Source organism: Copadichromis virginalis, linkage group LG11, assembly GCF_057382275.1.
Source record: "Copadichromis virginalis isolate Kocher_CV1m ecotype Utaka linkage group LG11, C_Virginalis_male_GT1.1, whole genome shotgun sequence".
NCBI lineage: Eukaryota > Metazoa > Chordata > Actinopteri > Cichliformes > Cichlidae > Copadichromis > Copadichromis virginalis.
Genome location: NC_140628.1, coordinates 11464661 through 11487987, shown reverse-complemented (window position 1 = coordinate 11487987; position 23327 = coordinate 11464661). Strand labels below are relative to the sequence as shown.

Here is a 23327-nt window from a genome sequence, read left to right as displayed (position 1 = left end):
ATTCACAATCTTTTTGCAAGAGCTCCCTCTTTGCTTTCTATGTAGAATGAAGTTTAAAGCGGGTAGCTGAAGTTCTTTGTGCTTTTCTGCTCACTCTACACAAGCTGTGATGGTTAACCTTCTGAGAAAAACAATATTTTTGGTGTTTAATTGTCCTTTTCCACAGTGGGATGTTCAAATAAGCGCAACCACTCTAGCTAAATGATTTTGGCTGGTCCAAATAAACACACGTCAATCATCATGTTTACATTATGTCAAACCAGGAGTCAAAACATTTATTCTGGAAGAGTCTTCTTTATTCACACTGATTAAAGCTATGTGGGGTTTTTTGGTGCTTTTTAGCTTGTCAAATTAGGTGCTTAACCTTTTTTTTTTTTATATGTAAACACTTCTGCACAACGTGCATATGGAAACATACTTTTGCACCTTTGTTCCAGAATGTAATTATGTCCTGGGCCTAGCTAGGTGTAACCTGGCTGCAGCAGGGTGACCTTTCAATTTACAACATGTGGCATATTTTTGGGGAATATTTGTATCCCTAAGAAACCCAGCAAACTTGGCTTAATTGATGGATGAACCCACCTCATGCAAGATACGTTTGGAAGTTGTTTTCTTTGATGTCACCTACGCCATCCACTGTTTTGGTTAATCGCGACGCAGCTCCGATGGATGCTGCACTTTATTTTTAGGATCGGAGAATGAGGAGGGAAGAAGGCAGTGCCTTGGAAAACGTGGGTGGGCGCATGGTCTCTCTCTCGCTCTCCCTCTCGCTCTCTCCTGTATATAGTAAAGGCTCTTTGATGGAGACTCCATCATACCGCAGTTCGCTTTTACGCAGAGAAGATGAGCTCACGGATAGCCAAATCCAAACCGGCGATGAAACTGATGGTGGTGAGTAGCCAAAGTGTTTGCAGCTCCGCTCCTTGGATATGCTCAGCAGTAGAGCAGCACTTTATTCTGAAGGAATGACTTTTTCATCTCTTCTTTTTCCTTCGTTTTTGTGTGTGTGTGTGTGTGTTTTTTTTTTATATATAAAATTACTGATCCTTAGTTGGATTTTGCGATACATAGATTTCAGAAATGCGAATAAATCTGGAGATCTTTGGCATAATTTGAATACAGTGACTTGCATGTATTGTCGTTAAGGGCTAGATAAGGAAAAGCTAAATATTTGCCAACCACATGTTCCCTCTGTGCAGCACGCCTCTGTTCAGGTACTTTGATGATCCCCCATTAATGTGAGGGGCCAGTCTTTAGGCTGTGCGCCACAATCGAAGCGTACCCCTAAATATTGTTCGGTCCTGGTATTTGATGCTGCTATATCGGGCTTTAATAGATGCATTAATATGTGAGCATATAGTTGCTTTTCAGACTCGGCTGCCATTCTCCATATCAGACACAGATGACAATCTAGTTTGTGTATCTGCTGCATGAGTTTGCATATCATTTTATGGTGTGTTGTATCTAGTTTATACTAATAGCAGAAAGTCAGATATATTAGTAGTACGTTTTAGAGCTATGTTAGGATTTTTTTTTTTTTTTAAAGAGCTATTCAAGTAAATTGTCCGGTGTTGTTTATGCTGGGGATTTGTTTGCTTTTGGTAATGAATGGAGCTCGTTTTATTCACTGCTCTGTTCAGCCTCTACATCTTCAAACACGATCTATAGTTTTCTCAGATAAATTAAAGTTGACTCTGGGTAGTATTTCATTGCTTTTAATACTGCATGATTAAAATGAATGAAATGTTATCCTCCAAAAGCAGAGTGGCACGGTGAATTCCCAGTGTCTGACTTTACACCAATTTTCTCCTTTTTTTTTTTATGTTGTTTCCATTGGTGTGTTTTGCATGCCGTCCTGTGTCGGGGCCTTTTCTGGTTTTGCATATGTTCATGTATGCTCAAGATGGGTATCAGTCCAGAAACAGATAAAACTCTGTAGCTCCAAAACACTGATCTAATATCCTTTTGGCCTTGTGTGAGAGTGCAGGAAAAAGAGAGATTTTTTTTTTTTGCCAAGCACGGTCAGTCAGGAAGATGCGTGTTGTTTGTGCGTAATTCAGCGAACACGGCTGTGAAATAGTAGTTTATATGACCATATAATGTGATACTCAGTACAGTTTAGTTCCTCTAACTCAGTGTAGCCTGTCCTAAAATAGGCAAATATTCTGCTCTTTTGTTTATGCATCGTTCAGTTAGTCGGCCAGTACATCAGTCATTTGGTGAGTAAGACGGGCAACTTTCTGGCAACTGTTTACTCAGTCAGTCTTGACTGGCAACATCCAGCCAACATCTCCATCTCCTCTGAATCCACCACATGATATGCTTGTTTGTCTGCCTGTCAGCCAGGCTTGGTTGCAGTCTGTCTGAAAAACAATTCTGTGGTAAATGGAAACTGCAATTTTGGATCTTAAATACACCTCCAGCACCTGTGTGCTGTTCCTGTTGCTCTGCATACTCCTCACACATGTGCTTGTGTTGGCTCCAGAAAAATCTGTTTGGGTCATTGCCCAGCATGATGCCAGTGGAATAGTTCATCCTGTCAACCTGCTTTTATGAAGGCACATGTTTCAATATGTAAACAGTCATTTTCTTTGAAATGGCAAAAATAACGCACCACTGTCAGAGCAGCAGGTAGTCAGTCAGTTGTTGTTGTCAGTGTGTCAACATGACTGTTAACCAGCATGGTTGGATAATCCTACCTCTAATCCTCATGCATGGACATGCTTTCTCCCCCTTTGTTATTATCCATGATCTACTATCTGTGTTCTCTTTATCTTTACGCCGCCTCCACGTTACGCTCTGCTTGTGGCCGTTGGCATTAGCAACAGCAACTTCCTCAAAACTAGCCGCAGGTTCACACGCAGGCTGAAGAAGCTACAGAAAGCTCACTTGGCCAAACACTGGAGAAAGGGTGAGGAATGGCGGGAAAAGACAGAGTCGGGTAGGAAGGTATCACAGCAACATGTTTTAAACAAACAAGCACAAATGTTTATTCAGAAAGCAACAATTGCCTCTAAAGGTTACTTCCATACACCTAACTTCCCGTTTCCATCAACAGTAGGTATTGATAGCAGAAGTTTGTGTGTGGGAGCCTGGGGTGGCTAGGGAGGGGCGAGTGGGATGGAGCAATTAATGGATACAAAGAGGAGAAAGAGAGCCTGCTGTTTATCTCTTACTACTGTATGAATCATTCTAAAAACAGCATGACTGATATGATGCAAATTTCTGTAGTAAAAGATTACCTGACATTAGATGTGTAACAACACGAGAACAGTTTGATTTATTTGGTTTGGTTTCAGCAAGCAGAGAAATAAAAACAACCACAAACGTTTAAATTAGTAAAACAGTCCAGATAATCACAGTGACGCGTGATCACAGAAGCAGAAGAAGTAAAGCTTCGGCCCCTCAATATGATCACAGCATAAAACTACAGGATCTCCTCTTTGTATCCAAATGTTGTGCTGGTGTAGCAATTCAGAAAAGTGATCAGATTTGGTCTTAAATAGCTCAGTTATTGCAGAGTTTTAACTAAAGAACTATAAAGCACTTTCTCAAATAACAGCTCCATCACTTGGACAGTTTGCATGTTTGTGTGTTTATCCAACGGCCCAAATATTTTCTGTTTAACATTTTTACAATAAAGAGAAAAACCCAGCAAAAATCACAAAGAAAGGCACCTTCAGACTGAGAAAGATTTTTGCACGGCAGCACGTTTTTTGGGTTAGAGCGCCTTGACACAAAATCCACAATAAACATTAGCTCTCGTGCATAAACGACTCAGTAATTTAGGTTAATCTGTAAAATGTTCTAGCAGCCAGTTAGAGATTAGAAGTTTCTCCAGCGTGAGAACATGGTGTGAGCGCACCGAGCAGAGACTGCTTGATGTGGTGTGGCATCGTGTGTCGCATAAGTGAAAAAAGACATTGACCTGCGCACACACCCACGGAGGCACACATGCACGCGCAGGCACGCGCACACACGCACACACACGCACACACACGCACAGGCTGGAATCCCCCCTCAGACCACCTGCGCTCTGCAGTTAACTGAATCCATGTGCCTGGTGGATAAGCTGGTGCAACGTGGTTTGATCCCTTTGTGCCACAGCTCTTCTCCTCATGCCATGAATTTAAAGCTGACCTCAAGCAAACCGAGCACGGAGTCTGTTTTTTTGCGCTGCATTTCAGCATAGTCCAAACTCTATCTTTCCACGAGCAACACAAAGTATTGTGTTTCTGTTTCATAATGCAGTTGTGAATTACTAAATTGCATTAAAATTTCCCAAGCTCTTTTTATAAAAACATTTGAATCATTTTATCCTGTAGTTTAACCTTTCGGAACACATCAACACAAATGAAATGCATTCGGTTAGCGATAGGACACTGATATTTTGCCTTTTCGTACTAGCTGACCTGTTTGACCTGACCTCTTCACAAACAAATTCAGTCAGAGGGGACGTAAAAAAGGCCCCAATAAACTGCTTTATGTCAGCGCAATAGATTTGCACATAGTTCCAGTCAAAGTATGTCATCATAGTGATAGATCAGTGACAGATAAACAAAATGAAAAGTGTGTGCCTCTGCTCGCTTAATCACAGAGCCAGTAAATAGCTCACTGGATTGGGTATCACTTGTGTTGAATGTTGTGGGTAGCTAGCACAAGTGAGACGCTTTTGAGACGCTATTGATCCAATATAACCATGTCTGTCACCACCTTCTACAGCATGGAACCCACTCCCGCTGTTTGTTTTGTCTTTATTAAAGAGAAAACATCTCTTAAAGCAGCACATGTTCTCTGTTAAAGCATTGGTAGAAACTTCTCCTCATAAACACGAAGCTTTTTGCTCAGCTCAGTTCAAACGGGATTCGCTGGCACAGGTTATATAAGCAAACTATATCTGATGAAGCGGGTTTATCCAGTATAAATATAGACTGTTTTATTCAAACTTTTTAGTTTAATCCACAGAAATGTGGGAACTTTTTGAGCCTCTTTTTCCAGCAAGCCGTTTTCCAGTGTCGCTTGCAATTATTTACATGTAGCAGCTGCTCTGCCTTGCTCAAGGGCTTTTGCACAGGAATGCTAGAAAATTATCACCATCTCCGTACCTTCACCCTTGATTTTCTCCTCTGAGCTGGCTGAGCTCCAAATAGGATATGTCCCTTGCTAAGCACTCCTCTGATGATGCTAACATTATAATTATGGCTGTCAGTGGCCCCTAGCTGCTGTGTAATTTAGATTTCCCGTGGTCGTCCATGATGTCGTCAGATGGCAGCTTCTAAGGAGACAGACGGGTGAAAAGTTCAGTATCTTTCGTAGCTCTTGATAGATGGAGTCACATGCTCCACAGGACGTCCATCCCAGTGAGTTAATTTTTAAAAAGTTGACATTTTCTCTTCTTCAGTAGCAGAAAGCTACCGTGCTGGGTGGTTGGGATAATTTAGTGCTGCCCATCAGAAAGTGACCAGAAAGCAGGAAGGGCCTTAAATAATGTCTAGAACCTTCTCTGAAAAACATGCAGTCAGATGATCTGAGAGATAACATCTGTATATGCAATAATCTTTCAATATGGAGTCAAACATCTGTTGAACAACACTACTTGTTGTCAAACACTTGTTATACTTTATGAGGGCTGGCCTTGAGTTTTACTTTGTTTTTGTTTTTTTAAAGTCTGCTACATCTGTTTCTCAGGCCTCTGGTTCATTCACTTTGAAGATGACGAAAGCATATGTGCACCGAACACTGCACAACCGAGGCATTTCTCAGACCCAACCTAAAAAGCATCATTGTACTCGTTCATTTTTATTACCTTTTATACATTTCCTGTCACTGCTTTGTGCTCGCATGTCACAGATTTAGGCAAATCAAACTTGTTTCACAAAAAGTACTAAAGGCAGGACAACAAGGACAGATTGGCTGACAATAAAAAAAATGAACTTTGATAGATTAAAATCAACAAAAGGTGCATGAGAGTCCAACAAAACTAGGTACAAGCACTAGACATCAAAACCTAAACTGAAACAAGATGAAAGGCATGATAGGGATACAGAGGGGAAAGACAGGATTATACAGTGTACATGCAAAGAGCACTAAATGAGAGAACGCAGGTGGAACTAGTAGGGAGGTGGAAATCGGTTACAAAGGTGGTAAAATAAAGGCAAAGACAGCAACTACAAAAAAGATACAGAATGAAGCAGATTGCTAAAATAAAGCAGGACATGACTTTAACTGTGACGCAGAAAGCACATATAGACAGACAGAGGGAGGGACAAGCATGCACATGGCAAGCTATTGTGCCATTTGACGGATTTCTAAAACAAAAGGGGCAAACGTTTATCAAGGGCTCTGACCGAGGGTTGGACTGTCCTGCCAGTAAACCACACCTGGATGATCCAGGTGATCCTCTGTTAGTCACTCAGCATACTCCACTCTCCTGTTTCTAAATCAATTGGATTTGGTCTCTGGGCTTAATATATATACACATTTCTTAATTTAAGGAGTAAGACTATGATTATGGGTTTGAATCCTGCTGGGGCCACCCAGACTACAAACAAAGTCATGCTACTGCTCAGCAAGTCGCTGATGAAAGCCTTCCACTGAACATTCGGTGGAAGAGGTCGATAGGTTTTGCCGGGAAAAGCACTGCGCTCTCCAGGCTGTTTGATGTTAGGTTTCTATTATGGTGTGCGAAACCCATTCATCTATTTTTTGCCGTCTTCCTCGGTGATGACCATTGGAAAGGGAAACAGAATAAGATGACGCAAATAACAAAACACGTATATGCAGGGTGCACGTAAAGTAGTAGTGTGGACGTAAACGCAGTGACGCTTAGGAAAAACACGTCATTTGTAGTCATTTGTAGAACGGGCAGTTTGTTCAGTAACATGTGGCAGGACAGGGAAGTCGCAGCTGTACTGCACACTGTTTCTCCCAAACTCACACCCACTCATAAACACGCGTAGATTTCTGGTGAAAAGACCTTTTTTCTTTTTATTCTTCAATATTGATTAAAGGATACAGAGGCAGTCATCATGTAACACACACACACACATTCTGGTTTTCCAGCCATTCTTTAGTTGCATGTTCATTTGCACAAAGTCGACTGTTTTTTGTGGCTCCGAGTTCTAAGGTGAATGGGATAAGTACAAATGCATGCACGCAGGAAGGAGATCAGTGGTGTGCTGCGGGTAATCTGTAGAACAGAGTGGGTGACTGTTTTGTATTCTGGTGGTGAATGGGGAAAGCCCAGTAACCTCCAACAGTACTCTTTATGAACAGCAGCCAGGAGACCACAGAGCGCGCAAACCAGCTCTGAGGAAGATGGTAATTGGACATGAACATCGACTAACACGCACACACCCATATACACTCACACGCGCACGCATTCCTGCATGCTCGCACCCCTGCACACACATGCATGGGAGTTTTTTTTTAGTTGTTTGTCATACAAATTCATTTATTTTTGAAGATGCACACATGATATGAAGCAAGAAACCACATGCAAACACACACTCACAGACAATACAAGACGGTCTATTGTTGGTTAGTCGTCCAAGCAGTGAGGATGTATCCGGGCCAACGGGAAAGTCCAAAGAACCAATGGCTAAGGGCCTTTGAGTGGAAGAAGCCTAATGTGTGACAGCTGGTCTGCATGTGCCCTCGACCAGCTAGATTGGCTCCATGTTAAACATGCTCACTAACTGATATCTCATATTTTAGAAATGAACCAAGCGTTTCAGTTTTTGCCTAGGCGATGATACATGGGCTTGTTTTTGTCATTAGTTACACAGGCTTGTCAGAGCCTCGCTGAAAACCACCCACTTTACAGAGTATCCATAACGATGGGCTGGTTTTGGGTGGCTGAGGAGAGTGTGGGTGTGGATCTTAATCTGGGACAGTATTAAAGTGCGATAGATCACCTCTGAATCACATCAGATGCTTTTCAGCTGCAAAGCAGCCGAGCTTACGGGGCTGCCGGCATGGGTAGGGAACTGCTAGTGAGGGCAGAGAACACAAGGCTGCACAACTAATGCCTGTAATCCTGTGTCATGCACTTCTTTTATTTCAATGTGTAGAAAATTTTGGCATGACTGAAACATCTGAATTCATTTAAAAAGCTTTGGATTAAAGTCAAACAGATGAGAAATGATGCCAGAAGGCCAATAAAATCATTTTGATCCCTTTATTAATCCTAAAAGTTGAGATCAACAAAAAGCATTTACTGAAAATAATGACGAGTTGAGGCAAAACAAAAAGGGACGTTACTGCCCCAAAAGTTTAAAATACACTTGTGTTATTCCTGAGAATTTGTCCCTATAGAGTAATCAATTTATCAATTTCAGGGAAACTAGTCTATTCTGATTCTCTGAACTGCACTCTGAAGAGCAGCAGAAAGAACAGGACCTTATGTCCACCAGGAGCTTTACTGCTCTGACCTTACAGTCAACTCGTTCTTACTGGAATCTTTGGGTTGGCGAGTGCTCCAAAATATAAAAATATTTGATTCTTTTGCCAAAGTGAAGCTGTTCACGAGACGGGTTTCATTAGAGATTTTGTCACTGCTGTTGAGTCAGTTCCTGAAGCGACTTACTTTCTTTCTCTTGCAGCTTTTGACAGCTTCTCTCTCCTGGGCCTTTCAGCAGCAAGCTGAACAACCAACGTACCAGCACCGTGACCCCGCGACATCCGCGTTCCTCACGTGTAACCAGTGCCCACCTGGCACAGCGGTGAAACGACACTGCACTGCCGACATGCCCACAGAGTGCCAGCCCTGTCCTGACAGGCATTTCGCCGAGAACTGGCACTGGGGGGAGAAATGCCAGTACTGCACCTCGGTACGTATGAGGCCATCAACCTAACATTCAGTTCTAGTTTTTCTTCTTAATAGAAACTAGGGCTACATGTTTCATGAGGCCGATAATGGTTCCTTTGTTGTGTGTTCAGACCGTAACTGACGGGTTTTTGTGACAATTACTGGATTTTGTAGTAAAAAAAGATCAATGTATCGTCTCATACCTAAAAGAATTTCCCAGAGCTGAAATCAAAGTATGGTCAGGAATTATGCACATACCTTTAGTTTTTTGTCTTCCAGCTTTTTTCAGTGGTGCTTTTATGTGGCTTTGCTGGTGTCTTTTCCCAAGATGCATGACCTTACTGTTTATTTATGTTTTGGTGCTGCATTTGTCTTTTTTTTAAGCCAGTATTTCCACTTCAGTTTTTGTTACTAAAAATGAAAGTCCCAGTTTGCTCATTGTGGTAGAATGATCTTCCCCCAGAGTTTTGATGTTTCTCCTCCGCAACTCCAGATAAATTACGCAATCACCGCTTTTTCATGATAATCCTTGTATTGTTAACATGTCTGCTTTGTGATGCTTTTAAATTTCAGTTTTCGTCTTCCCAACAGACTAATATGATATTTGAGACAAGTTGCAGAGCGGAAGCATGATGTTCTTTATGACCTGCGTTGCTGTGAACTGCTGTATTGTTTATAGCAACACATGCAAATAAACTTTTACCTACATTTTCTGTGCGTGTGCAGCTTTACAGCTTCACATGTGTGACCTCTCTGTGTTCCCGTTTAGGTGTGTAAGGAGAGACAGCTAGTGAAGCAGCAGTGCAACAGCACTCATGATCAGCTGTGCGAATGTGCTCCAGGTTTCCACCTAGTGATAGAGTTCTGTATCGCACACAAGGCCTGTTCACCTGGATATGGAGTGGCAGCTTTAGGTAAGAGTAACATCCACATTAAGAATATTATTCAGACTGAGCAGTTTCTATAGGAATTGTTTGAAAAGCGAAAACAGCTGGTTTGGGCAGCACAAAATGCTTTGATTTTTTTTTAAACTGAAAATGATGATCAGAAATTCTGCAAAAGGCAGTTAAGAATTAATAAAATCATAAATAGATAATGATTTTTAATCAAATTGCTACTGAGGCCCATTTTCAGCAGCTGTTGTTCCGGTGCAACATTTTGCAAATTTATTGTTTTACAAAAAAATCAAGAGTACCGTTCCTTTCACAAACCACCGTTTCCTGAAGCTGCCAGTCAAGGACCTGGGAGGCATTCTGCACTGACGCCTCCTGCTTTCTTTTTTTGTGGTTAACTCAGGCTACTTCTGTTAAGGCAGCGGTCTGTGAAGATATTTCTGTGGTCCTGCAAGTAGCCAAATTCACTGCTTGATTAGGGAGAGAAACTGTTTCCAGCTGTACAAAAGGCCACTCAAGTGGAAAAATGGGCCTCTGCAGATGTTATGTATATTAAAAGCAATCAATAATTTATGATTAAGGGTAATCATTTACAACATTTCTGACTATTTCCATATCATATCAAATAAAACAAATGTGTTTTTCCTCCTAAAGAAAGGAGATTCCAGGGTGACGTCAAACCTTTGTGTAAATTGGACTTAAATGAGTAGATTGCTACCAGAAGCAGGAGTGTAAATATAAGGCTCGCGGGCCAGATTTGCCCCAACAAAGACTGCAGTCCAGCCCACTGGAAATCTTTAGAAAGTGTAAAAAGGAGATACATTTTTAATTTCAATTGTATTTTTTAATACATTTTACAGCTTTTCCTGCCGATAAAGCGCTCCCCCAGAGGCACCAAAAGTAATGAAATAACAGATAAACAATTCAATGACAGAAACAATTCATTTTTTTATGATCTACTATAGAATTTCTTCACAGTAAAATAAATAAATAAATAAATAAATAAAATAGGCATTTTTTTAATGAACAAAAACTTTCTGTGGCGACAAGCTGCCAGAACCTTTTTATTTCTTACAGTGTAGGCAGTAGGAAATACATGTAAATAAACAGTTTCTTTCATTTACTGCAGGATTCCTTTATCAGGGGGAAACACTCCGTTATACTTTTTAAAAATAAATAATCAGATTTTATATTATTATATTATTTCACATATCAAATGCATAGTTAAACTGATAGGAAAGGGCTTTCAATGGTCCAGCCCATTTAAAATCTAAGTGGGCTGCATGAAGCCCACCGTGTACAATGGAATTTGACTTTGCTGACATCAGGTGTCTGTAATAGCGCAAGAGTAAATTCAGTCTGCATGTAGACTAGACAGTTGTAGTGGTTTATCTTAGTGAGTAAACATGAGAAAAGTGCAGTATGTGTGCTCAAAGGGACGTGTCACTGTAACAAGTATCTTTTCTTTGATCTTCTTTTGATCTCACCAATTTCCCGGGCGGGTTACACTGGACTGGCCTGTCAGGAACTTTGATAAAGCAGAGAGATGCGTCAGTTACATTTTCACATTCAGATATGTTCTTAATTATATTACCAGACACCAGGTTTTTCTTCCTCTTCTTCCGAATATGTGAACCAAACCCATTCCTGATGAGCATCTCCCTTTTCACAGAAAAAAACCTTTTTAAAGTGTTTCTTAGAAATGTCCTACTTCTCTGTTTGTGTCTCTTCCTCACAGAGGTATTTTCACCATCTCCTGCTCTGTGTTTCCTGGCAGTGAGAGGCTATCAGGGTTTTTGATGTAGCTGTTAAAACATGCAAAGCATGCTTTGTTGTACTTGTGAACTAGAGCGCTAGATGTGTGAAACGGGCAGTTAAGTTATAGCTAAGAACAATCTTAACAACTTTATTGCTACATATGCACGATTAAGCTGAGTAACTGGCGCATAAATGCATTTGTCCATGTTGAGAAAAAACAAAATAACTTGATAACTTGTTTCTGAGTCAACAGGAGAACTTGAAAAGTTAGTCTTGACATCATAAAGTGTCTGTGCAAATAAAACAGTCACGTATGTCCTGAAGGTGTGAAATACGTAACTATAGCCTTTCTCCACAAAATGTATCTAATACAGAACTTGGCGTTCTGTATTAGATACATGCTGTATATCAGTGTTCTAACACTGATATACAGCATGTCTGACCTGACTCAGTCTCTTCCACTTTAGTCTGTGTTGTTAGTGATATGAAGTCCTTTGAATGGTCAGCAAGACTAGTTATAGAAATGCCTGTCCATTCCAGAGTTCATCAAACCGTGAAAACAAACTGTCTACTGGCATCACTCAGAAAATTCAGGTTACTTTGTGTCATTCAGTGTGCGCCAAATGAACCACAGCAAATGTATATATCATTATAATAGCTATAACTCATTTCCTTTGATTCCAGGCCTTCAAAGCTAGCCATGTAGCTTTATCTGTGACTTTTTTTTTTATCACATCCTGTAGTGTTGAAAGGTTTTTATGTAAATCAGAGAAGCTAAATCAGAGTGTTATGAATCTTCTATGTCTACAACCCTCAGATAAATTATTATTTGCACAGTATTGTTGTCTTCGGTTTTAAAAGTAAGCAACAGATGATAATGTGACATTTTGAAAGAGTGAAAGCACTTTCTCATTTGTTCCTTTTGTACCTGATAATGCAAATTGTAAAGCATAAAGAGGAAACTTGAGCGATGAGTCATCAACTTATTTCGCCCTTCCTGTGCTTCCTCTTAGAAATAATGTGATGCAACAGTTTCTAGTTTCTCCGGCAGTTTCAACTTAGTCAGTGTGATGTCTCAGACCTTACAAAGACTTAAAATTACGCTGTAGTTTCTGTGTATATGTACTGTATATGCGATGGTCCGTGCAGGTCTATTGGTTGGCATGAGGCTCCAAATGGACTTCTGCATAGTAGCAGTTTACTACAACTAACCCTGGACATGGTCATCAAAAATAAACTGCGGTATTTAAATGATGATCAGTTGTTACCAAGGGAGCCAGATTGTGCCAAGAAAATATCCCCACAACATAACAGCACCAACAACAATCTGAGCCACTGATACAAAGCAGGACGGATCCATGGATTCGTGATAGCCTCTGCTTCCTGCTCTTAGGTGAAAAGAGTGGCACCCGGTGTGGTCTTCTGCTGCGTAAGAGGTATGCAGAAGAGCATCAGATATGCCTCTTGCCTTCCTAAAAGCTCAAAGCCATTTGTTCAGTCTCGTCTGACCATTCTCTATAAACCCTAGAGATAGTTTTTTGTATACTTGGACCAGTCTGCCTGGCACCAACCGTTTAAAGCCATTGAAATCACCTTTCTTTCCCTTTCTGATGTTTAGTTTGAACTCTAGTTGCCATGTTATTTGCTGACCAGATATTTCTGTTAACAAGCAGTTAGACAAAGACCTGATAAAGTGGCTGGTGAGTTTTTAATGTTCTGCAGCTGCGTGAGTCCATGCAACTATCATTCATGCTTAAGAGGTATTGTGTCCATCAACACCTGATACAATAACCATGCGCCAATAACATAGTGGATATCCAATCTGATATTTTTTTCAGATTCCTTCCTTAGTGTGTCTGTAGGAACTGTTGGTGAGAAAGTCTGATTTTAAGCATACCAGTGCACTGAATCTGGTATTTGTACTGGAACCACAGCATAAACTAACACCAACCTTCTCATGACTTCATGTTAAACTTTGGACCAGAGTCCAGAAATCACAAGGATGAAACAACATTTTCCATCGATTGTGGTTATCATGTGACCCCTGCAATACTTTTTTCCATAAATTCCACTGACCTTAATCCACAATCAGCAGACATGAGACAGCAATTTAGGGGATCTCCCCCCCCCACTGAAGCTAAAAAACTTATTATGTAATGCCTCGAGCTGTGGTTAAACCACAGGATGCTGGGTCAGTCTTCTGACAACACAAGCCTTTTATGACTCCGTCCTTTCCCCCTTGATCTCCTGATTGTTTGTTTCTGGTTAGAATTCTTTGTCATTCTCCGAATGGGATTTGCTATGTGGTTCATCTGTGTTTTTGGAATCCGATCGATATGGTAGACAGTACGGGGGGAGGGGGGAACAGCGTGCAAATCAAGTTTTCGTGAGTAATTTTTTTTTTTGCCTCTTCCATGTTTGTTTGATCATTATATTGTTAGGCAAACAAGTGTTAGATCATCAAAATTTCCAAAATACCCAAGATTTATTTTTGTTCAACATTTATTTAGTCAGGTGACGACTTCCTTGATTAAATAAATCAGCAGTAATTAACTTGGAAACCAGTTTTCTAGAGCAGACTGAACAAGCAGCATCGAAAGTTGCACACAAAACTACAACTACAACTACTAACAATAGTAGTAGTTAATATTATCACTATTATAAGCTGTCATTATAATAAAACTTTGATGAACAACAAATCAATGATTCATACAATGTGTTTCATCTATACATGTCTAGAGTCTTTAGTCAATAACTAGTAAACCTTGTATTACATAAACATTAACGATAATATGTGCACCATTAATCAGATCTAAAGCAATTTCTTTTAGCAAAGTGCTGACATGCATTCTTTAAATTTTTTTCCGCAGAGGAAATTCTGAGAAATTGACATTAAAGTCAGCAATAAAATATAACCATCATACTACAGTTATAGGCTGTCACGTTGTCATCTGACAGAGTACATGCTTTGTCATGACTCGCAGAGGAAACGTTTTTGATTGTTTTTTATGCATATAAGGCGATGGTTTCCTATTTGACGATATGTTTTCAAGAAAGGACGCATTGTACCATGGTAGCGGGAAACTAATCAAAGGTTAAATCTGAAATAAGCATGGCTTGTCGTCCCACGCACTTTCACTTCAAGATCAAAATAAAATGAGGATGTGATTACTAGTTCCACTTCATGGACTGTCATGCGTGCTGATGGTCATATACCAGAAGTTGTGATGGTTTCCTGTAATGGTATTGTGGCAACTGTCAAATGAGATTATAAAAAAAAAGGTCACGTATCTAAATATAGTTTTAAAGTTGCAGCATATTATAGTAAATCAACTGTAAAATAAAGTTCTCAAAACATGCCTACGTATTACTATTAGAAGTGGCTTTGGCTGCAAAAAAATCAGCTGACAAATCACATTGCAGCTAAGTCACATGACATCATAGTAAGAGCATGTAAGATACAGAATGAGGGCGGTGTAGTGACTACGACTGATATGAGTCATTCTCTGAAACACGCTCTCAGTATGATGAGCTTTCACATGTCTCTGCGGTTCTTAGAATCACATCTGCTTCTTTTTGCACTAAATGGTGAAAATGGCTGAGTTTCAGTTAAAGCTCTAGATGAGAAAAAAAATCTGTGGTTAGGTGCTTTCTCACATGCTCAGAAGCGTCACTTCTATCAGTTTTCATTTGCAAAACGTATCTCTGTAAATCTCTTCCAGGTACGCCAGTGAGTGACACAGTGTGTGAACTTTGCCCTGATGGTCATTTCTCCCCGGGTGGCTCCTCCACCAAGCCGTGCCAGCCTCACACGAACTGCTCAGAATTGGGCCTCAAGACACTGAGATGGGGCACGTCCACTGCAGACAGCCAGTGTGGCACTCCGGACAAGAAGGCAACCCTGGAGTGCTCTCATCATCACACTTTGTGCCAGACTGGTGAGAACATACGCGCTGTCATGTTGGGCATGGCGCTGCAGAAAAAGATCATATGGAACGTTTTAGGACTAATCCTGGAATTTGGGTTGATCATTAGCGCAGTGTTTATCCAACACACACACATAAACGCGCGCGCACGCACACACACATGCACCAGTGTTGTTGAGTTAACCTCAGCTGTCAACAACTTAAAAATCAACTTGAAGTGAATTATTTCAAACATGTGGTCATTTTCACTCCTAAAGGCAGGGGATTTCCTCGGTCAGGTTCGCTGTCCAGATTCCAATCTTTTGCAAATTCTTGCGTGCCTTAAAACCAACACAGCAGTGAAAACCAAAGGGTTGAACGCTGGATGTTTATGGCATTGTTGTCAAAAAGACCCATGATGGATCAATTACCCCCTTTAACTGTCACATCCCCAAACACAATAACAGAGGAAACTGAGTCAAAGGAGACGCAAGGCACGCTGGTTGCTCTTTGTTACTCAGACTTTGACTGTGACAGATGCTGAAGGATAATTTGAGATGAGAAGCCGCAAGTATGACACTAAATTCCCAGACCGTGAGAAACCACAGACACTGGAGAACACACACATGCAGATGTACAGACCCTGGCGCACTCATATGCCACACTTAGACGAAAACACACAAAGCTGTGGTCCCTCTGGGAGGGTGATGCTCTCCTCAAACATTCATTCACAAATTGCCTTCCTGGTAACTACACCACCGCAGAGTGCCTGCTTCAAATCCTGGAACAGCTTAGCAGTGTTTCTGAGCAAAAAATGTAAAATTGAAAGCAGTTGGGATTCCCAAAGTCGGTATTAAGCCACCAGGAAGTCACTGTTAGTTGTGGTGCGAGCCGCAATTACATCACTCATAAATTACTGAAATGATCAACATGAAACATGAAATTTGGTGTAATTTCACATCATCTTTAATAAAAAGGATGTGAAATTGCACATTATATGAAGTGTGTCCGGTTGGGAGTGTCCTCAGCGAAAGCAGGAAGAAGAATGTTCGCTTGGCTGCCTTAAAAAATGTAGAGCAACAGGCTCGGCTACAGTTTGGCTCGGCTAGTAGGAGTGATCCCAATGAGTAACAGAAAGAAAAGACAGCTGTGGTTCTCTCGTGGTCAAATTACAAGGCAACACTCTAAACATAGGCAAAACACATGCAAACACAAAAAATATGCAGAAGTAAACTGATGAAGTATTGAAATGTTAAAATCCGTTATATCTAATTTTAAACTGCCTTCAATTAGGAACAAAAAAAAAGAAATTAAAGTTACTTTATGTTGTTATCCCAGATTCCCAGATTGACGTTATTAAGGTGGAGACTATGGAGTCTTTACTGTTGATTTTATGGTTGAAGAGTTGCAGTGACACAGATGAATAAGCAAAACATAGTGAAACTGTTACGTCAGTAAACATAGTGTGTAATGTCAGTTACACAGCGATGTCTATTTAAAGTGTGCAAACATGCGGTAACGTGCCACCACAAACTGTCGTGGAATCGCTCCACAAATGTGCAATTGGGACTTAGGTGGGAACCTCTAAGGTTAGTTTGGCATTATCTACAGATACCGATTTAAACAAGGGGTGAAAAATAAAAGATCTAAAAGACATAAATATGTTTAACATAGCTGATCGCACTAAGATGTCAAGCATTGTACTAAAAGCTGGGCCATGTTTGGGCAGGTGTCACTCTACCAGCCCGCTTGTCATACTGGAATACATACAGCCAATGGTTTGGAATTTACTAAAGTTGTTTTATTACTTGTGAACATTTACTCATTTGTAACAGGTTGTTACAAATGTTACATATGTTACATATGTTACATATGTTAATTCCTTCTGGTTTAAGCAAATGGATATCAAGCATCACTATCCAGAACTTTTGTGCATGTGTGTGTTTTCAAGCCCACTTTGCTTCTCTTTCCAGATGTGACTCTTTGTGAAGAGGCGGTTTTCCAGTCGCTAGCCTCGCTGCGACTTTCCTCGGTGCCCCTGGAACGACTGTTGGACAGTCTTCCTGGGAAGAGGGTGGATCGCAAGAGCCTGGAGAGGCTGAAGAAGACCTGCTCTCCCCAGCAGCAGGTTCTCCACCTTCTGCGACTGTGGAGAGAGCAGAACAAAGACCAGGACAAGCTGTATGGCTTCATACAAGGTATAAAATAAGATTTACAAGAATGCTGCACCAGCACAAACTGGGTTTTTGTTTAGAAAAAAAAAAGGAAAAAAGACTCAGAGATTTTAGAGACTGACCTAGTTGCACATATGTTGCTGTGAGTTTCTTTCTCAAGGTGCAAAATACAGGGAGGAGAATATTTAAATCAAGCGCACAAACTGACCACACATATGAGCAGCGTCTGAGTGTTGTGCTCACATGCTATTTTGCCCTGTTTAACATATCTGTTTGCTATTTTAATTTTTGCATTGGTGTACTAATGTAAACATACTTTATTTGAAGGTGTGAACCACTGTGAGAGGAAGGTCTCCCGCTGCAGCAGTCTAAAAAACCTGACGCTCGACGACCTCATGAAGGTAACGAACAGCTTGCCGGGAGTGAAAGTTAAGGAGGCGGATGTCCAGGCCGTGGTCTCTTCTTGCCTCCCCAGGCAGTACATTCTGCATCTTCTTCACCTCTGGAAAAAAGCAAACCACAACCTGGACCTACCAAATGCTCTGTCTCACAGTCTCAGGGTCCTGCGCAACCAACAGGCACCACGTTATCTGCTCAAAGGCCTGAAGAAGATCAGCCGCATCATTGGAACCACCTCGGCACAAAAGATGTTTCAGAAGATGTTTGTCAGTATGCTTCAGGATGGATCGTGTTTTAAAGCCCATAAGCCATTAAATGAATAAGCAGTACACAGGTACAAATAGAAATAGATACAACCTAAAGCATAAATAAACACTATTTCACTGACAAAAAAGGGAACACTAAAAAGATACACAATGAGCAGGGAGGTGCATTTTTTTTGTAATAGTGAGAGGGCTTTATAATATCAAAGCTATGCATATACTGCCTAAAAATGGGTTTTCCTAACTTTAACATGGAAGGAAAGATGGAAAAATAAATTTGTCTTTCCTTCTCTGATTTTTTTCTGACCTAAACGAGGCACTAATAACTTCATCCTCAGTCCACGGTAACCGTCCGCAAGGAAGAATCTGACAAAAAAAAGAGGTGTTCACACATCTGTGTACTGAATACGGATGTAAAATAAAAGGTTTTTGAAAAAAAAAAGATTTTTTAGAACTTCATGACTGGAGTCTGTGAAAAATTAAAAAAAAATGTTATTTAAGATGTAAATATTAATACTATTTTATAGAAAATGGTCCGGCAGATGTTGTTATTGTTGCTTTCTCGCTGTTTGAGAGGAAGGATTTGGTTTCATAATGAAATATTTTTTCTCATTTGTTGGTGTGTTTGTTCTGGACTGCTGACAAGCAAAGCTCATCGTTATTATTTTGTAGTTGTTACTTGTATGAATGTACAAAGGAGTGCAATTGTTTTCTATTTAAAAAAAGTAATTTTTACTTTCTGAACATGTAAAGGCTTATGTTTATTACTTCTTAGAAATACTGGATTCCAAATGCTGCAAGTTAATGAAGTGATATTTGTTTTATATTTTTGTTGTATCGCGTTTTTACTATAAGTGTATGATCTTTGTTGTATATGTGCCTGACTGGTCCTTTTTAAGCTTGTTTAAGTTGTGAACATTGATAACAAATGATCTGACTAAATTCAGTGTGTAAAGATGTATTGTTTCATTATAAATATGCAATGAACAGACAGACGATTTTAGTCTTGTGATTTCATAGCAGTGTTAAATTTTGGAGAAACCCCCCCCCAAAAAACATTGTTTTCTGGTAAATCAACTATATTGTATGCTTTTAGTTTTAAAATCCTCCAAGGGTGCCTTCCCTGAGATGGAAGGGGACTGAATGGCTGACTGGATCAAACAATCTGTACTTCTGATCTCTTGACTGAGAAGAATTTGGTCTTCCCCAGCTTAGCGATCAAGGCGTACAGTGAGTTTCCTGACAGAGCCACTTTGATGTGAGTCACCTACATTAGATCAGCTTTTCCAAGATGTCAGTGTAGCTTCTATTTACACCAAAGTGCACATGAAGCCTGCCAGGATTAGAAACAGAGGCACTGCAGTTACATTTGGATATAGGCCTTGATGATTTCTCTAAGTATGAAAGTGCAGCTGACGTTTCATGGTGGGTCAAATGTCTGAAGTTAAAGGATCACGGTGCATGTAATGTGTACTATAATCATAACTTGATGCTGATTTCATGTATATCTCACAGGCAGTATCATTTTTCTGTAGCGGTGAGGACTTAAGAACTCAGTGATTGAATGGCATAGAAGTGAAGAGTGCAAAAACCTTTTATGGCCAGGATACATTCTGAATTACGCACAGAGGATGTGTCACATTTCAGATCATCTGGTTTTGAAACCCATATTTCACATGAGCGAGTGCCAGTTTTCAGCATGTGACTGAAAGGTTGACCTGATTTTGAGTCGACACACCCACGCAATCTTCTAAACCTTGTGTACCTCGTGTAAATTCCGCAAAGCCAGCACGATACATAACATCTTAAAAGGACTCACAATAAGTGCTACTCAACTAAAAAAAAAGTCATATGGCCACATCGGAAGAGCTGAAAAAAGATATGAAAATCAGCACATTTAAATATGGTATCATTTGCATTTTTTAGACTACACAGCGTTTTTAAACTGTGGATTCTGGCATGTTTGCAATAATAATTTAAAGAACAAAATTAGGACCATGAATCGTGCAATACAAAGTCAGTTAGAACCTAAGAAATAAAGGACATTTGATAAATGTAGGTCGTACTTGTGGGCACAAAGCATTTCCTGCACCGACAAAGCAGTAAATGTGACATTTTATTGCAGGCTGTAAAGTGTGCACATGATAGACTCATCATGCCTATTAGTTGTCGATGCAAGCTAAGAAAACCACTCTAAAGCAGCGGTCTCCAACCCCCGGGCCACGGACCGGTACGTGAGTCGTTTGGTACCGGGCCGTGAGAGTTGAGGCTCGGGTGTGAAATGTACAGTTATCGGGGACTTTATTGGTTTTTAGCATTATTTTGTTATCGTTTTTATCGTTAACTCGGTTTTCCTGGGTCTTCTCACGTGTGTTATGAATAAATCTTATTTTTTTCTGTACCGGTACTAGCCTGTCCGTGAAAATATTGTCAGGCATAAACCGGGCCATGGCGCAAAAAAGGTTGGGGACCGCTGCTCTAAAGGATAATTTTGAACCCTTTTCCCTCAAACTCCTTATCAGCCCATCCCAAAATAAACAGCACACTTGAGGATTGAGTGAAAAACTCAAGTTTCATTTGTTTTACAGCATCACACAGGAAACAAGAAACACTGCATTAATGGATCCTTGGTCGTTAGGAGCTTAAGGGAGATGCTGTAAGTTAGTCACACCAAACCAGCTGGTTCCTAAACCGTCAGCACTTTAAATGTTGGAGATTCGGGAGGATCAAATAGGGAGGAGACACGTTGTCCTTCCTCCTGCTGCTGATTTTAATATCCTAGATCTTATTTCCAGTTATTCCCAGTGAAAATTCCTGCCCCTATTTAAAATTCAGAATTCAGGCCTTTCTGAGTCAGAGTGGATACAGACCTCAGCAGGATCGCCATCAATGCAAGACGATGATCATTATGAGACGAAGGAAAAAAACACCATCTACTGTATCGAGGTATTACTATTACAGAATCGTATAATTAGTTGCCTATAAGTATAGTTATACTAGATTACAACTGTAGTATGTGAGCTACCCTTATCAGCAGGTACTGTTCGTCTCCACAGCTTTCTGTACTAGTGCCATTCCTGCTCTCTGGTGAGATCTGCTGCATCAGGGTGGAGGACTCTGATCCCATCTATGAGCACCAAGACCCATTAACCACAGAAACACTCACAGGCTCCGCGTGTCCAATTACTGCATCATCACTGTGTACAGAGAGTGCGAGCCATGCAGAAGTGCCCAATACCTGTGGAACTACCTGATCTGCGTGTGTGTCACCTGTGAGAGTCTAAAAGGTGTGTGTAGGTGTGTTTTTAGTTTGTGGATTCAAATTTTGTTGGAACTTTCCCAGGTGAGACTTCCGTGACATTCCTCTCAGGATTCTTCAGCGTGCACAGGATGCCTGCTGGGAGGACTTTTATTGCCAGGTGAGCCTGCTCCTTACTTACTTACCCATTACTACGGAGCCCCGCAAGGGACATAGGAGAAAAAAAAATGCGGGATCTCGCAAAAGTTGAATTCCAACAATGGCGGCAGCTACTTAGTTGTAATATTACTCTTTCTGGGTCACAAAATAAACTTTTAAGATATTTTGAGGCGTGAATGTAGCTGTGTAAACGTCAAATAGCTGCTCGGTTTACAAGACATCACATATTTGCAAAAGTGCTCCGACGTTTTCGGAGATGTCTGACACCCACCATTTCGAAGCTAACGGGAGGTCGAGACCTACTACAGCCAGGAGGAACACCACTCTCCCGGCACATCGTGCCTCGACCTCCCGGTCGGCTTCGAGCTGGCGGCCTCCGAAGAATGCGTCTAAAACTTTTGCGAGATCCCGAGTTTGTTTTGCGAGATCTCGCAAAAGTCCATCTTAATTTTTTTTTCTCCCGTGTCCCTTGAGGGGCTCCGTACCTTACACTCCTTCACCTCTTAATTGATAAAAAAGGAATAATATTATGAAGGCTCCTGATGAGCTCATGACCATTATGGGGGGAAAAAATCCTTATTTTTTTTTATATATAACTCAAATGCACAAATTGGTCAAATTAACCTATTAAATACAATGAACAAGTACAGTGAAACACATCCTACCACAACTGAGTCATGCTCATATTCTGTGGAAACAGGAAGAGAACAGAGAAATGAAGATCCTGCTGTGACTCACTGACCAGTTCGTTTTGCTAAGTCATCAGACTGTAAACCCCAATCAGTGACTCACTGACGTATTCTGCAAATTAAAAGGGGGACTCACATAGTGACGTATGATTTTGCCTGTTTCAAGAACCAGGTCGTAGAAAAAAAATATCAAAAATTTGTATTAACCCGCACATCATATGCAAATGACAGCACAGACACATTTCCCTGAAAGTTTAGAAGTTTTTCAAGTTGTGCAAAGGCAGATATTTCTCAAAAACCTGTGACTCATGTGTGATAAGATATATTACTGTAACATTGTAGACTTCTTTATTTCGCTATAAATTATATTCATCAAATTCCCACAAATGAAAGAAACAACTGAGCTTTTAAAACTGTGCAAGCTTTGGACTTTTGAATACAATATTACACAATCCACTGTGTATTCAATGACATTACAAAGTAATCATGCATTTCACGTGGAATTCCAATAAAACTGATTGATGTTTGTGGCTGTAATGTGACAAAATGTGGAAAAGTTCAAGGGGGGTGAATACTTTTGCAAGACACTGTATATTTGACCCTACACTTTACAGAAGATTTAAGGTCTTTTAAGAGTAAACAGTAAACTATATGCTCTATTCATGTAATCTCATATCAGTGGCCTCCCAGCAACAAGTTGGTGAAATCTGAAAATGAGCTTAAATGTGAATTATTTCTATCAGACAAGGAGGAACCAAAAAACTCTGTCACAACACTTGATTAAGATGACGCATAAAAAGTTAGCAACAGGCAGCGAGTGAAACTAAATCACACATTACTCCAAATACTTCCTTCCATTTTCTGACAGTTTCTTTTTTCAATAACATTGCTTTACTACACAGAAGTACTTTGACCTTTAAGATGAAGTTTACAGCTGATTAGACAAACCACATCACCCACGCAGGAATGGTCCCTATAAAGCCGAGTGCTGTCAAATCCTCTTTGACAGACATCCCATC

The 23327-nt window shown here is 40.4% G+C and overlaps 1 protein-coding gene across 2 annotated transcripts; it reads left to right on the top strand.

Annotated features, from left to right (window-relative positions):
* The first annotated feature begins 772 nt into the window (after nucleotides 1-772).
* LOC146698149 (tumor necrosis factor receptor superfamily member 11B-like) lies at nucleotides 773-19194 on the top strand. Of its 2 annotated transcripts, none has more exons than XM_085473159.1 (6): nucleotides 773-891; nucleotides 8637-8831; nucleotides 9579-9723; nucleotides 15183-15398; nucleotides 17339-17563; nucleotides 17867-19194. In XM_085473159.1, exons 1-6 carry the CDS (start codon nucleotides 844-846, stop codon nucleotides 18259-18261), a joined length of 1224 nt encoding a protein of 407 aa, XP_085329285.1. In that variant the 5' UTR covers nucleotides 773-843; the 3' UTR covers nucleotides 18262-19194. The 2 variants fall into 2 exon arrangements, with proteins under 2 accessions (XP_085329285.1, XP_085329284.1); XM_085473158.1 differs by having other exon boundaries at nucleotides 774-891; nucleotides 8604-8831.
* The last annotated feature ends 4133 nt before the right edge of the window (nucleotides 19195-23327 follow it).

Excerpts from the sequence above, each read along its gene's own strand:
- LOC146698149 (XM_085473158.1), top strand. The coding sequence starts at position 844 with ATGAGCTCACGGATAGCCAAATCCAAACCGGCGATGAAACTGATGGTG. Across the intron at positions 8,832-9,578 it reads AATGCCAGTACTGCACCTCG|GTGTGTAAGGAGAGACAGCT; the intron begins GTACGTATGAGG and ends GTTCCCGTTTAG. Across the intron at positions 15,399-17,338 it reads TCACACTTTGTGCCAGACTG|ATGTGACTCTTTGTGAAGAG; the intron begins GTGAGAACATAC and ends TTCTCTTTCCAG.